At 35.7% G+C, this 12,872-nt stretch overlaps 1 protein-coding gene and 1 pseudogene across 4 annotated transcripts; both read right to left on the bottom strand.

Moving 5' to 3' along the window:
• Nucleotides 1-1,456: 1,456 nt before the first annotated feature.
• Nucleotides 1,457-11,240, bottom strand: LOC136207425 (pentatricopeptide repeat-containing protein At1g63330-like; annotated as a pseudogene).
• LOC136206997 (uncharacterized) lies at nucleotides 5,024-11,388 on the bottom strand. 4 transcript variants are annotated; one of them, XM_065998234.1, is made up of 6 exons: nucleotides 11,244-11,388; nucleotides 7,940-8,181; nucleotides 7,647-7,709; nucleotides 7,358-7,557; nucleotides 6,954-7,028; nucleotides 5,024-5,122 (listed from the first exon to the last, which is right to left on the bottom strand). In XM_065998234.1, the coding sequence occupies exons 3-6, from the start codon at nucleotides 7,678-7,680 to the stop codon at nucleotides 5,054-5,056; spliced, it is 378 nt and encodes a 125-aa protein (XP_065854306.1). In that variant the 5' UTR covers nucleotides 7,681-7,709; nucleotides 7,940-8,181; nucleotides 11,244-11,388; the 3' UTR covers nucleotides 5,024-5,053. The 4 variants fall into 4 exon arrangements, with proteins under 4 accessions (XP_065854306.1, XP_065854310.1, XP_065854308.1 ...); XM_065998238.1 differs by having other exon boundaries at nucleotides 7,358-7,546; XM_065998236.1 differs by having other exon boundaries at nucleotides 8,037-8,181.
• Between the last annotated feature and the right edge of the window lie 1,484 nt (nucleotides 11,389-12,872).

Here is a 12,872-nt window from a genome sequence, read left to right as displayed (position 1 = left end):
ACATCCCGCCTAAAGCAAAGAACCTCATGTGGCGGGCGTTGATCAATTGCCTTCCCGTTATGACTGAACTCAGGCACAGACACGTTCCAGTGTCTATTATTTGCCCTGTATGTGCTGCTGCTATGGAAGACGTGCATCACGCATTGTTCAGATGCTTGTGGGTTCAGGATGTCTGGCGTCTATCCTCAGTAGGAGATATTAGGAGATCGCGGGTGGATGCGATGGATTTCTGGCTTGTGGTGTCTGTACGTCCGAGACAGCAGCTGGAGGTGGCGGTAATGTTGTGTTGGAAAATCTAGCTCAACAGAAACGAGCTCATCTGGCAGCAGAAATTAGCTCCCGCGGTGATTGTTTATGAAGGAGCGGTGACGTATCTGAAAACGTGGAAGGAGGCTCAGCTCAGGCTATCGTTATTCGGGGAAGGACCGACTACAGTTCCTGGGACAATTAGATGGTCTAAACTAGCTCAAGGGTTCCTAAAGCTCAACGTCGATGCTGCGTGGTCTGCAGAAACGTCGAAGGCTAGCTATGGCTGCGTTGTTCGTAACAATGAGGGCGAATTTGTTGCTGCCCGTAATGGATACTTAGAAAATGCGCCTGATGCTACATTTGCTGAAGCCCTGTCAATCCGAGAGGCCCTTAGCTGGATTAAAGATAACAACTGGAGTCAGGTATTGTTGAGTCTGATGCACAAATAGTCATTCAATCAATGGTCCACGCAGGCAATATCACCTTTCTTTGTCATAATCAGAGATCGCAAGCATGCTCTAGATAACCTTTCGAGGTGTTCTTTGACTTTTACTAGGCGTTCTTCTAATGTTTCAGCACATACACATATTCTTGCGAAGAATGTAATAGACAGTGGTCAATAGAGTGTGTAGTACTCAATCCCACATCCTTTCCTTTGTAACAGTCTTATCATTCTTTCATTAAAAGAAAAGGTTAAATGTGAATAAAAATATAATTTTTAAATGTTTTTTGGTCAAACTACCAACCCTTAACTTTTTATCTTCAACCATGCATAACACCATTTATGAGGGTGACTCAACCGTAGAGTTAATTGCAACATGGTCAGTAAAATTTAAAATTAACTTTAAAAGTTATTAATTTTTTTTTTGTTTCAATAAAGTAATCGATCATTTCAGACATAGAAAATCACCTGAATAATGATATGACAACCACACTAAAAATAATTGAGTTTTACGTACGACATGAAAGTCTGATGACAAAAAACAGTATATATTCATTATAAACAGTAAATAAAATACATTTTTTATTTTTTTAGCTGTCACGTGGCACACACAGTTATCATATGGTTTTCATATTATACGTAGCAAAATTCTTTCCAATGTGTTGTCCTATTAGTATGCTGATGAATTTTTCTATCTAAATTGATTCGAATGAATTTTTCTATCCTCGAGTAACAATGTACTTTTTGTTGTTTTTGTCACAGATTCAACAGTTAGGAGTAATGCTTCATCTTCTTGTAAATATATCGATGGCGATTGCAGTTTAACGGAATCAAAGAATACACAAGCTAAATGCGATTTTGACATTATTGAAGACTTTCACAATCTGGGAATTAATATTTCAAATCAGAAGGCTGATGTAGAGCTAGAGTATACAATAACATGTTACAGATTTTTTGCCAAGTGAAGAAACATAGCTATTCCATCAAATATTGATTCTGGCACCGCAATTGATTTTCACGACGCCGCTTGGGGGGGGACGTCATACTTTTGTACGGCCAAGAGGCTGCCCGAGAAACTAAGGATTGTACCTGTGGGATCGTATGATCGGTAGGAGCTGTCGTAATGTGGTGTATAAAGTCCTGCACTTGCTGCTGCAACACCGAGTCAGCTAGCCACTCTGCTTCATGCACCAGTCTGTTCCGCCTGTACCAGATTTTCCACAGCGTTACAGTCCAAACCCACACCTCAATAGACAGTAAAGCATCAAGACAGCCTGCCGACGCTAGCAGCTTATCATCCTGCAACGTTAAAGCTGCGGTTTTCCAAATATCCCTCGCCGACCTACACATGACAAAAACATGTAACAAAGATTCAACATTAGAAGAACATGGCGGACAAGTTGGCATGACGTTGACTCCGCGACCGCTTAGCTCCAAAAAACTTGGCAGAACTCCCTTTGACAGTTTCCACATAAAATAGAGCAATTTTGCAGGACAATGAAGTTGCCAGATCCTTTTTTGTAATTTAGTGTCCTGGCTAGAGCTTTCAGGGACGTCAGAAGTTGTCCGTCTCATTGCCTCGGCTAGGTAATAGGCCCTCTTCACCGTGAAATACCCAATCTTAGTCGATCCCTAATATAAACAATCTGCTGGTCGCCTAAAGCTCAAACGAATCTTCATAATTTCCCCGGCTTCCCCTGGTGCGAAATGAATCCGCAGCAGCTGCTCGTTCCACCCCCGTCTCCACATTAATAGTAGATAATAGATGTATTTTGATTTTACATTCACAAAAAGAATGAAGGGAACAAGGATAATAGCCACATATATGCATCGATTGTAATACACCACCTCAAAGTAGAAAATAGATTTTTGGCCTAGGATCATCACACACAGAAATGAACTTGCAGATGTACAATTAGTTAACTTCCCATTTCCGTATCATTTAGAGCAAACATGAAAATTAAGAAGAAAAATATAGTCATTATCCTCAATGGGTTTGCTTTAGTTACTCAGAACTTGCATTTACACTAAGACACAATTAATTTGATAAGAGTATATCAACATCATCTGCAATATAAAGTAATACATACCCTCAGGCTCTCATTTATAGCATACATACAAAAAACACTATTCTGGATTAACATGTTTCTGTGAAAAGAAGATCAAAATTGTATCCTGAATACCATCACATTATTTGAAGATAACATTCATATAAGATTGGACTGCAATAGATATAGAACCTCCACAAGGAAACACTAACCAACCCTTGAAACATATAATCTCATCAGTTTCAATGCCATGCTGCCAAACTCTTATCCTGATGATCTTCATTTGTTGTTCACCCTGCAAATGCGATTGCATAATCTGATTAGGAGGGTAAAGTAAGAGCATTTCTTTCTCATAAAAAAGTACATAATGTATGATGAGATAATATTGGAAAATGAGTTCCCTATCATCTTCCACTAAAGTGTATAACTGCGGTTCAATTAACTTCCACTTATCGACAATTAATATGTGAAATTATGACAACTCATTCAATCTAAAATTAGAAATTAGATGAATAACTGAACTGAAAAATCAAATTTATGACAACGCATAAGCCAGAGCACATTATTGCAAAAATCAGAGACCCATACTATCAAAGTATAGCACAAAATCAGCCATGCGTACAGCAGACTACCTAGACTAGCTTAGCTTGGATACTTACTTGTGCTTTCATACATAAATAAAAGATAGCATCCAAATAATGACTACTATTCACATGTAAAACGGATTGAATCAAACCACTAACACAACAGTTAGTGTACTATAAAGCTCAAGACATGTGTGCATAGCATATAGATGATTTAATGTCCTCTTTTATGCTTCACATAGTGTTCCTCATGGAATTATAGTTTTACATTTCTAGATTTTTCTGATTTTATACAACTATAAGACATCAAAATAAATACGTATGACTAATCATTTTAGACAGCAGCAAGAATGTGCATAAATTCAATTGAATTTATTTTATTAGAAACCCAATTAATCCATAAAATAAACAGCAACATAAGTATTAAAAGAAAATAATAAAAGACATATTCATCATAGGATCAACAACAAAACATAGCAGCGGAAAAGTTGAAATAAGAGAAACGAATTGCACCTTTAATTCACCATAGGAGCACCAGAATAACAATCCTTTAGGATGGATTTACATATTTTCCAAAAGGACATCTTTCTTACATGAAAGATCCACTACCAATGCTACAGTGGTGTTATCTGCAGAAAAGCCTTGTTGACGCATTTCATGTATGAGCTCTACCCCCTTGGACAAATTCTCGTGCCGCAGAAATCCATGAATAATCACGTTATATGAGACACTATTTGGTGAGTAGCCATTTTCTTTCATTTTCCTGAACATGTTATATGCTTCATCTAATATACCTCCTTTGCAAAGTCCACCAATCATTATATTATAATTTGTAACATCGGGTTGCAACCCTTCAACAGAAAGCATGGAAAATAATTTCTTTGCATCTTTCAACCTCCCAGCTTTGCACATCCCATCCATTAAAATACCATATACAAATATGTCTGGCTTCAACTTGTACTTCTTCATTTCATGAAGTAAGCTTAAGACAACATCAAATTTTTTAAGTTCACAAAAGCCATGTAACAAAGTTGAGTAATTTACTATATCTGGAACATAACCACGAGCGCACAAGTCTTTGAAAAACTTCATAGCTTCCCCAGGACTTCTTGTATGGCATAAGTCAAGTAAAAGAGCATTACAAGTATAGTTGTTAGGAGTTAAACCTTTACACAACATTTCATCAAAAAGTTGTTCTGCCTCATCCATCATTCTCCATTTACAATACCAATGAATCAATATGTTATATGTTCGAACATTAGGATTACAACCCTTTATGATCATCACATTCAAAACATTCCTAGCTTGATCCATTTGCCTATCTAAACAACATCCATCTATCAATGAATTGTAAGTAATAACATCGGGCTCCATACCCCTTTGAATGATTGTTCCAACCACAGATCGGACCTTATCCACCATTCCTTCTTTACCAAATTCATCAACCAAGATGTTGAAGGTAATTATACTTGGTGCTATATTCTGATCCAACATTTCATTGAACAACATAGAAGCTTTTCTCCACTTATTTGAAGAGCATAAACATTGAATTAAAGAATTGTAGGTAACAACATTTGGTAAAATTCCTTCACTTCTAATCTTTGAGAACAGGTGAAATGCTTCCTTAAGGAAACCATACTTGCAAAGGCTGTCGATTATAGAACTATATGTCACCACATTAGGCTGACAACCCCTCTCAAGCATTATTCTTCACGCTTTTGACTTTTGTATCATAGGTCTAAAAACCGGTGCTTACGAAATCTGTTCATACAGGTGGTCCACGATTGCGAGGAGCCTACCTGAAAGAACAGATAACGAGATAAAAAATTACTGGCGAACTCATTTCAAGAAAAAGGCAAAAACGGTTCCCGAAAACTGCGACAAGACGGGAACTCGTAGGCTAAAAAAGACAGCAATTTCAGCAGCAACAACAGCAAATGCAAGAGCAGCTACTGCTACAACATCAGCAACAACAACTGCTATAGCTAAACCAATTGGACATGAAAAAGATAATATCTTTACTTGATGAAAAATATGAGAACAAAGTGTCATATGTTCCTCAAATAAGGCAGCAACCAGAAAATATTCCCATCAATTTCTATCCTAATACGTGGCCTTCTACAGATGATAATCAACAACATGAGTATGGGTTGCTGAATACTGTATTTTGGCGCATGTGCATCAACCAAACAGACCATGCATAATATCCTAGTTGCTCCACATTGAATTTGCGCATTTTAGATAGACAATTGACAATGACATTATATGTATGTGCATTAGGTTGATATCCTAAGGCAACTATGTTGTCAAAACAATTTACTGCTTCAACAAGATTTCCCTGTTTACATAACCCATCAATCAAAGTAGTAAAGGTTATGATGTTAGGCTCCAATCCAAGTTTAAACATTCTCCCCAAAACAGAGAAACCAAAATTGACTCGGTCTAAATGGCAGAAGCAATTAATGACAATAGAAGCAGTATAGACATTAGGTCTAATACCCACAGATTCCATCTGGTTAGAGAAAGAAAGGACAGTCTGGAAGTGGTTCATTTTAACTAGTGCAGAGAATAATTTGTTAAATTGAATAACAGAAGGAGGTGGATTCAAATGAAGCATGTGATTGAAGGAAGAAATGAGATGATGAAAGGTTTTTATTGGGTTTTCAGTTGCAGAGGTTGAATAAGGAGTATAAAGAGGAGAAAATGAAAACGTAGAAAAAGACGTTACCGGATGAAGATGAAGATGAGTTGAAAACAAAGGGAGAAGGCGTATGCTACTGCTCCTCCTGGTAAGCATCGTGGAAATTGAAATGGAAATGTTGAGAAAGAGTGAAATGAAGTTTTATGTGTTGAGAAAAGAGAAATCATATTATGGTGTTCATGGAGAGTTATAGGTTGTTGAAAACATTGTCATCCTAATTATGTGAGCTACCTAACTTGTTCATTCTTTTTCCATGTTAATTACATGAAATATTTATTCAATTTTTTCTTGTTAATTACATGAACCTTCTAATATTCTTTTTTCTTGTAAATGATTTTATTTTAGTGCAAAATCAAATATTTATTATGATTTTGTTGGGCAATTCAATTTAGTTTTTGTATTAACTGATGAAAATATAAGGAATGAAGAACAATAGAGCCTACTATTATAAAGTAATTAGGATACTGATACAAGTATGCAATATTTATTTTTACAAGTTTATCTATTGCGATTGAAAGAGAGAATTTGGATGAAGAGTTCAAAATGAGATTGAAAAATAGTTGTATCGTATCAACAATGAAGTACACTTATTTATTTTCCATGTCTTCTAACACATCTCAAATGGTGAGATAAGAAAGTTTTTCAGAATTTTCCACTTCAACCAATGGCAACATCATACAGTCACTAAAATTTGGACTATGTTTCACAAAAATCATCAAACTTTACATTTTATTTCAATAAAGTTAAGCTATATGTCAACTAAACACCATGGCTGACATTTATGGTAGACGGATAGCCATATGCCGTATCCTAAGCCACAACAAGAAAAAAAAATCATATACTTATCCAGTATGGTGCTTAGTTGGCATATATAGTCAACTATCTTATATACTACATCAACATTCAGGTGAGTTTTTGTACACGAGTACCTTGTCTGCCAGTAACGAAGGCAATATAAGAAGGTGGATTTGAGTAATAGCCGAAAAGAAAAGCTTCCATATCCCCTGGCAGCCAAATTAAGTGTATATTTTCATAATACCACAATTCTGGATATGCGGAAACAATGAATTCAACCACATCATAGCCAAGGGCGGGCCTGCAAGGGGACAGATGCCCCGGCCACCAGAACCACCCCTAATATTGATGTTAATAAAATAGCCATAAAGCAATAAAATTGGCTAATTGATCATCATGGTGGTGCATTTTCTGTTTAAAAAGGAATTACAATTCATACACATACTTCTGAAAAAAGAGAATAATGCCTTTCCCTTTGCATAACTTACTAGATGTCTTTCCATCTCAAACTTATTAACTACATCAACAAAACTGTTACCTTTATTTTCAGGTACTTTTCACCATCAGCAGATTTCTGCCAGACGATTGAAGATGCAATTAATAAAGCAGAAGAATCTGTCTGAAGGGTGGCATTGAGAAGAGTTGCTCCACTTGAAACTGTAAAGAAACGTTGTACCCAAATAGCTATGTGTTCCTTATACGTGAGAGGCGTTAAAGACAATAGCATCTGGGTTCCACCTTCAACATTCGTTTTCCAGTACTGAGTGTCAGAATGGAATAAAAGTTCATGTCAACCATGCTAAGCTCTTGTGAAATCGAGAAATTACCTCCGATCATTGGTATGCACAAAAAGTGGTGCATTGCTCACCATCTCGACAACATCACTACAACTGTGTAAATAGAGAAGTCAATCCATTGCCGTTCAAATAGGAACTGAATTTGAACTAAGAACATCAGAGGAAGATATGCCAATACTTATCAAGAACATTATGAATTATAAATTGTTCACTCTTTCATTCCAAAAAACGCGTGGGGAAATAACGTTATCAGAAATTTCATTTAATTTATCAAATTAATTTTGTATTAATGTAGATGCAAGTTCTGAGTAACTAAAGCAAACCTGTCGTTCAGCCCGATGAGTAAAGCAGCTTCACCAAGTGCAACTAAAAGACTGCCTAACAAGATAAAACCATGGAGTTACAAAATATAATGCAAACCTCGATAATTTTTATTTCCACAATCCTCATTCCCGACGGCAACATATTCCAAATCAAACGGCTATGGGTGTCCCAATGCAGCTCGTAGGGAGCTCTATGTAGAGTTAGAGTCAGCTCTTGCAAATTCAATACCATCAAGGGCTTCCTGAAAAATACAATAACATGTTACAGATTTTTTGCCAAGTGAATGCAAAAGACTAATCTGATCCTACTTTTGCTTTGCATTGTAGAAGAAACATAGATATTCTACCAAAGATTGAATAGCCACATATGCATCGATTGTAATACATCATCTCAACGCAGAAAATAGATTTTTGGCCTAGGATAGGATCACACACAGAAAATAATGAACTTGCAGATGTACACAAGTACAATTAGTTTACTTTTGTTAATTACTGTGAAATTGGAATATCATTTAGAGCAAACATTTAGACTTGACTGCAGTGTCCTAATTCCTGGAGATGCCCACCTGATTCCCAGTTTATTTGGGGAATCATAGAAACATGACTTGGAATTCTTCTCCAAATCTTTAGGTCTATGGCAACACAGATCTTATGCTGAGCTCTAGATATGCTCGCATTTGTAAACATCACCAAATATTGTTAACGTTATACTGGGCTCAAATATTGCAGTATTTAAGCTCCTTAGAATCATCAAATTTTAAGGCTCCTTTTGACAACCCAAAAGAACTCGATATTTTTGCTAAAATAGCTTTTTTTTTTACCACAGCTCTGATCCTATCAGTACTGCAAAACTAATTAAAATAGACTTACAAAGAGAGCAACACCTTTCACACAACATAAGTGATATAGCAGACCATCATTTGATTCCAATAAGAATTTCATAACTGATAATGGAGTATATGTTTAGCTAATTCAACAGAACACGAATAAACACTTTTCTCATATTTGAAAGAAACTTCAAAAAGTCATCAAATTACATTCACTAAGCACCGATACGGGTGCGGGTACGCGTACGGGTACGGCAAACGGCATTTCTAAAAAATATGAGATACGGGTACGGCGGGGATACGGCAAATTTTATATATAATTAATAATATATATATCATTTATAATGAAAATTCAAAAGATACATAAATATATAAATCACAAATCATATTCATAAAGTCATTATAAAAACACAAATAATACTCTCAAGTCATTATAAAACCACAAATACCAGTAATCTTGGATTATTTCATTTTAATCCTTCTATTTACTGAGTTTTTTTTAAAAAAAAACCCTTATACTTTCAAAGTTTTTTAAAAAAAAACCCTAAAGTATCCCCGACGTGTCCCCGAAGTGTCCCCGCGTATCCCCTCATTTAAAAAGAAAAAGAAAAAAGGGGATACTTCTCAGGCGAATCCCGTACGTATCCCCGCGAATCCCCGGCGAATCCCCGCACCCGGAGTATCGGATACGCGTACGGTGACCTCCGGGAAGTATCGGTGCTTCATAAAACTAAAACAAAAGAAATACAAGATACTTCAACAAGTAATCAAATTACATTCACTAAAACTAAACGAAAAAGAAATACACTTTCAGTAAAGTGAAATCCTTTAGGATGAATTCACAGATTGTTCAGGATGACATCATTCTTGCTAGATAGATCCATTATCGAAGCTAGTGTGGTGTTATCTGCTGAAAAGCCATGATCGCGCATTTCATGAATAAGCTCTATTGCCTTGGACAGCTTCTTCTGTCGAAGAAATCCTTGAATAATCACATTGTAAGAGCAACTATCAGGTGAACATCCATTTTCTTTCATTTCCCTAAAGACATTGTATGCTTCATCTAGTAATCCTTCTCTACAAAGTCCACTAATTATTATAGTATATATATGAACATTAGGTTGCAACCCTTCAACAGAAAGCATGGAAAATAATTTCTTTGCATCTTTCAACCTCCCAGCTTTGCACATTCCATCCATTAGAATACCATATACAAATATGTCAGGCTTCAACTTGCACTTCTTCATTTCATGTAGTAGCCCTAAGGCAACATCAAAATTCTTCTGTTCACAGAAGCCGTGTAGTAAAATTGAGTAACCAACTACATCTGGAAGATAGCCGCCTAAGCACAAGTTGTTAAAAAACTTCAGAGCTTCCCCAGGACTTCTTGTATGGCATAAGCCACCTATAAAAGCATTATAAGTATAGTTGTTAGGAGTTAAGCCTCTACAAAGCATTTCATCAAGAAGTTGTTCTGCCTCATCCATCATTCTCCATTTACAATACCAATGAATCAATATGCTATAAGTTCAAACATTAGGATTACAACCCTTTCTGATCATCACATTAAACACATTCCTAGCTTGATGCATTTGCCTATCTAAACAACATCCATCTATCAACGAGTTGTAAGTAATAACTTCAGGCTCCATACCCCACTGAATGATTATTCCAACCACAGACCGGGCCTTATCCACCATTCCTTCTTTACCAAGTTCATCAACCAAGATACTGAAAGTAATTATAGTTGGTGCTATATTCAGATCCATCATTTCATTGAACAACTTAGAAGCTTTACTCCACTGATCCGAATAGCATAAACATTGAATTAAAGAATTGTAGGTAACAACATTTGGTAAAATTCCTTCACTTTTAATCTTTGAGAACAGGTGAAATGCTCCCTTAAGGAGACCATACTTGCAAAGGCTGACGATTATAGAACTGTATGTCATCACATTAGGCTCACAACCTCTCTCAACCATTTCCTCAAGCAAACCAAATGCCAGACAATCAACAATCACATTATATGTATGTGTATTTGGTTGATATCCTAAGGAAACTATATTGTCAAAACAATTTACTGCTTCAACAAGGTTGCCCTGTTTACATAACCCATTAATCAAAGTAGTAAAGGTTATGATGTTAGGCTCCAATCCAAGTTTATACATTTTCCCCAAAACAGAGAACCCAAAATCGACTCGGTCTAAATGACAGAAGCAATTAATCACAATAGAAGCAGTATAAACATTAGGTGAAATTCCCATAAACTCCATCTGGTTGGAGAAAGATAGGACAGTCTGGAAATGCTTTATTCTAACTAGTGCAGATAACAATTTGTTGAATGGAACAACAGAAGGGGGTGGATTCATACGAAGCATATGATTGAAGGAAGAAATGAGATCATGAAAGTTTTTTATTGCAGAGGTGGAATAAGGAGTATGAAGAAGAGAAAATGAATTAGCAGAAAAAGCCATTACCAGATGAGATGAAAACGCAGAGAGAAGGCGTCTGCTGCAGCAGCTGCTGGTCCTTGGCATCGTGAATTTGATAAGTTTAGGGTTAGGAAATTGAAATGGAGAGATGCTGAAAAAGAATGAAAATGTAGTTAGAGTTGTCACGTGCCAAAACATAAATATTGTGTGTGGAAGGAAGGTCTCTATCTGAGGTAGAGGACTCTGCCTCTCTAATAATTCTCCTACACAAGACAAGACTATAAATTGTTTAGATACCAAATTCGAAAATAAAATAAAATTATGGATCACAATTGCAATTTAAATATAAAATAAATTTAATTAAACATTTGAATTTCAAACAAAATGAAACACACCATAAATTATGAGTTTTGCTATTTGCTACCTCCAAATTATTTATCACCGCCCCTTTGGATAACTTTGTCCCTTGGTATAAAAAAATTTCAAAACTCGAAAAAAAAAATTGAGAAAAAATTTTAAAATTGGACCTAAATGGATGCAGCATCCGTTCAGCCTATGGTGGGAACGGATGCGGCATCTGTTCGAGGGCGGATGCGCCATCCGTTCCCACCATGGGTTGAACGGATGCCGCATCCGTCCCCACTATAGGCTGAATGGATGCCGCATCCGTTTAGGCCAAATTTTAAAAATTTTAGTGACGAAAAATACTAAATCGTTCAATTTTTTTGTGACGAAAAATGAAAAATTCTTCAATTTTTTGTGATGAAAAATACAAAATCGTCATGAAAAATATGTATTATTTTCCTAAGTTCTTTGATAAAAAAATGTAAATTTTAATGTTTCCGACTTGTAATCATCCATTTTCGAGGTTCGAGTTGTCACACATTAATTATTTTCATAATTTCAATCAGGCAAAAAGTATCTTGAGGCCCCTGATCTTTCATTGTTTGGTGCATTAAGCCCTCGATCTTTTATTTAGACACATTGAGCCTCTGATCTTTCATCATTTGGTGCATTAAACCTTCGATCTTTCATTTAGACACATTGAGCCCTTGATCTATCATATATGAGTGTATTAGACCCTTTCATAAATCAATTAATATATAGGTTTATTAAGGGCATGTTTAGTTAGGTTTATATAACTGCAGCGTTTCGCATTTTCTCTGGACACTGCAGCATTTTGGAGTCTTTCACGAAAAGTTTTTTCATGAACATTTGTTTATAGTTACTTGTTATTGATAAAATTACCCTTCTTATTTTCACAAAATGTGCTTCAATTTTAACATTATTTTTATTTTTAGAACATAATTATCGAAAAACAAAGTTTTGTTGTGTTCAATAAATTTTTTATTTTTTATTTAAATTATTTTTATTAATTTGTATAATATATTTTTTATTTTAGAATTGCTATTTTTAGAATATCATTTGTTGTCATATCAAACATACCCTTAATAAACCTATATATTAATTGATTTATGGAAGGGCTTAATACACCCATATATGATAGATCAAGGGCTCAATGTGTCTAAATGAAAGATCGAGGGCTTAATGCACCAAATGATGAAAGATCAGGGGCTCATTGTGTCTAAATAAAAGATTGAGGGCTTAATGCACCAAACAATGAAAGATCAGGGGCCTTAGGATGCTTTTTGCCTTTCAATTATTGTTGTTCGA

This window comes from Euphorbia lathyris, chromosome 9, assembly GCF_963576675.1.
Source record: "Euphorbia lathyris chromosome 9, ddEupLath1.1, whole genome shotgun sequence".
NCBI classification, from domain to species: domain Eukaryota; kingdom Viridiplantae; phylum Streptophyta; class Magnoliopsida; order Malpighiales; family Euphorbiaceae; genus Euphorbia; species Euphorbia lathyris.
Note: the sequence above shows the minus strand (reverse complement) of the source record. Positions and strands in the feature narration are given on the sequence as shown.

Bases quoted from the DNA above. Each gene is read 5' to 3' on its own strand.
- LOC136206997 (XM_065998234.1), bottom strand. From the start codon at position 7,680: ATGCACCACTTTTTGTGCATACCAATGATCGGAG. The intron at 7,558-7,646 runs GTAATTTCTCGA...CGAATGTTGAAG, and splicing joins GTGCATACCAATGATCGGAG to GTGGAACCCAGATGCTATTG. The intron at 5,123-6,953 runs GTACTCGTGTAC...CTGTTCTTTCAG, and splicing joins CTTCGTTACTGGCAGACAAG to GTAGGCTCCTCGCAATCGTG.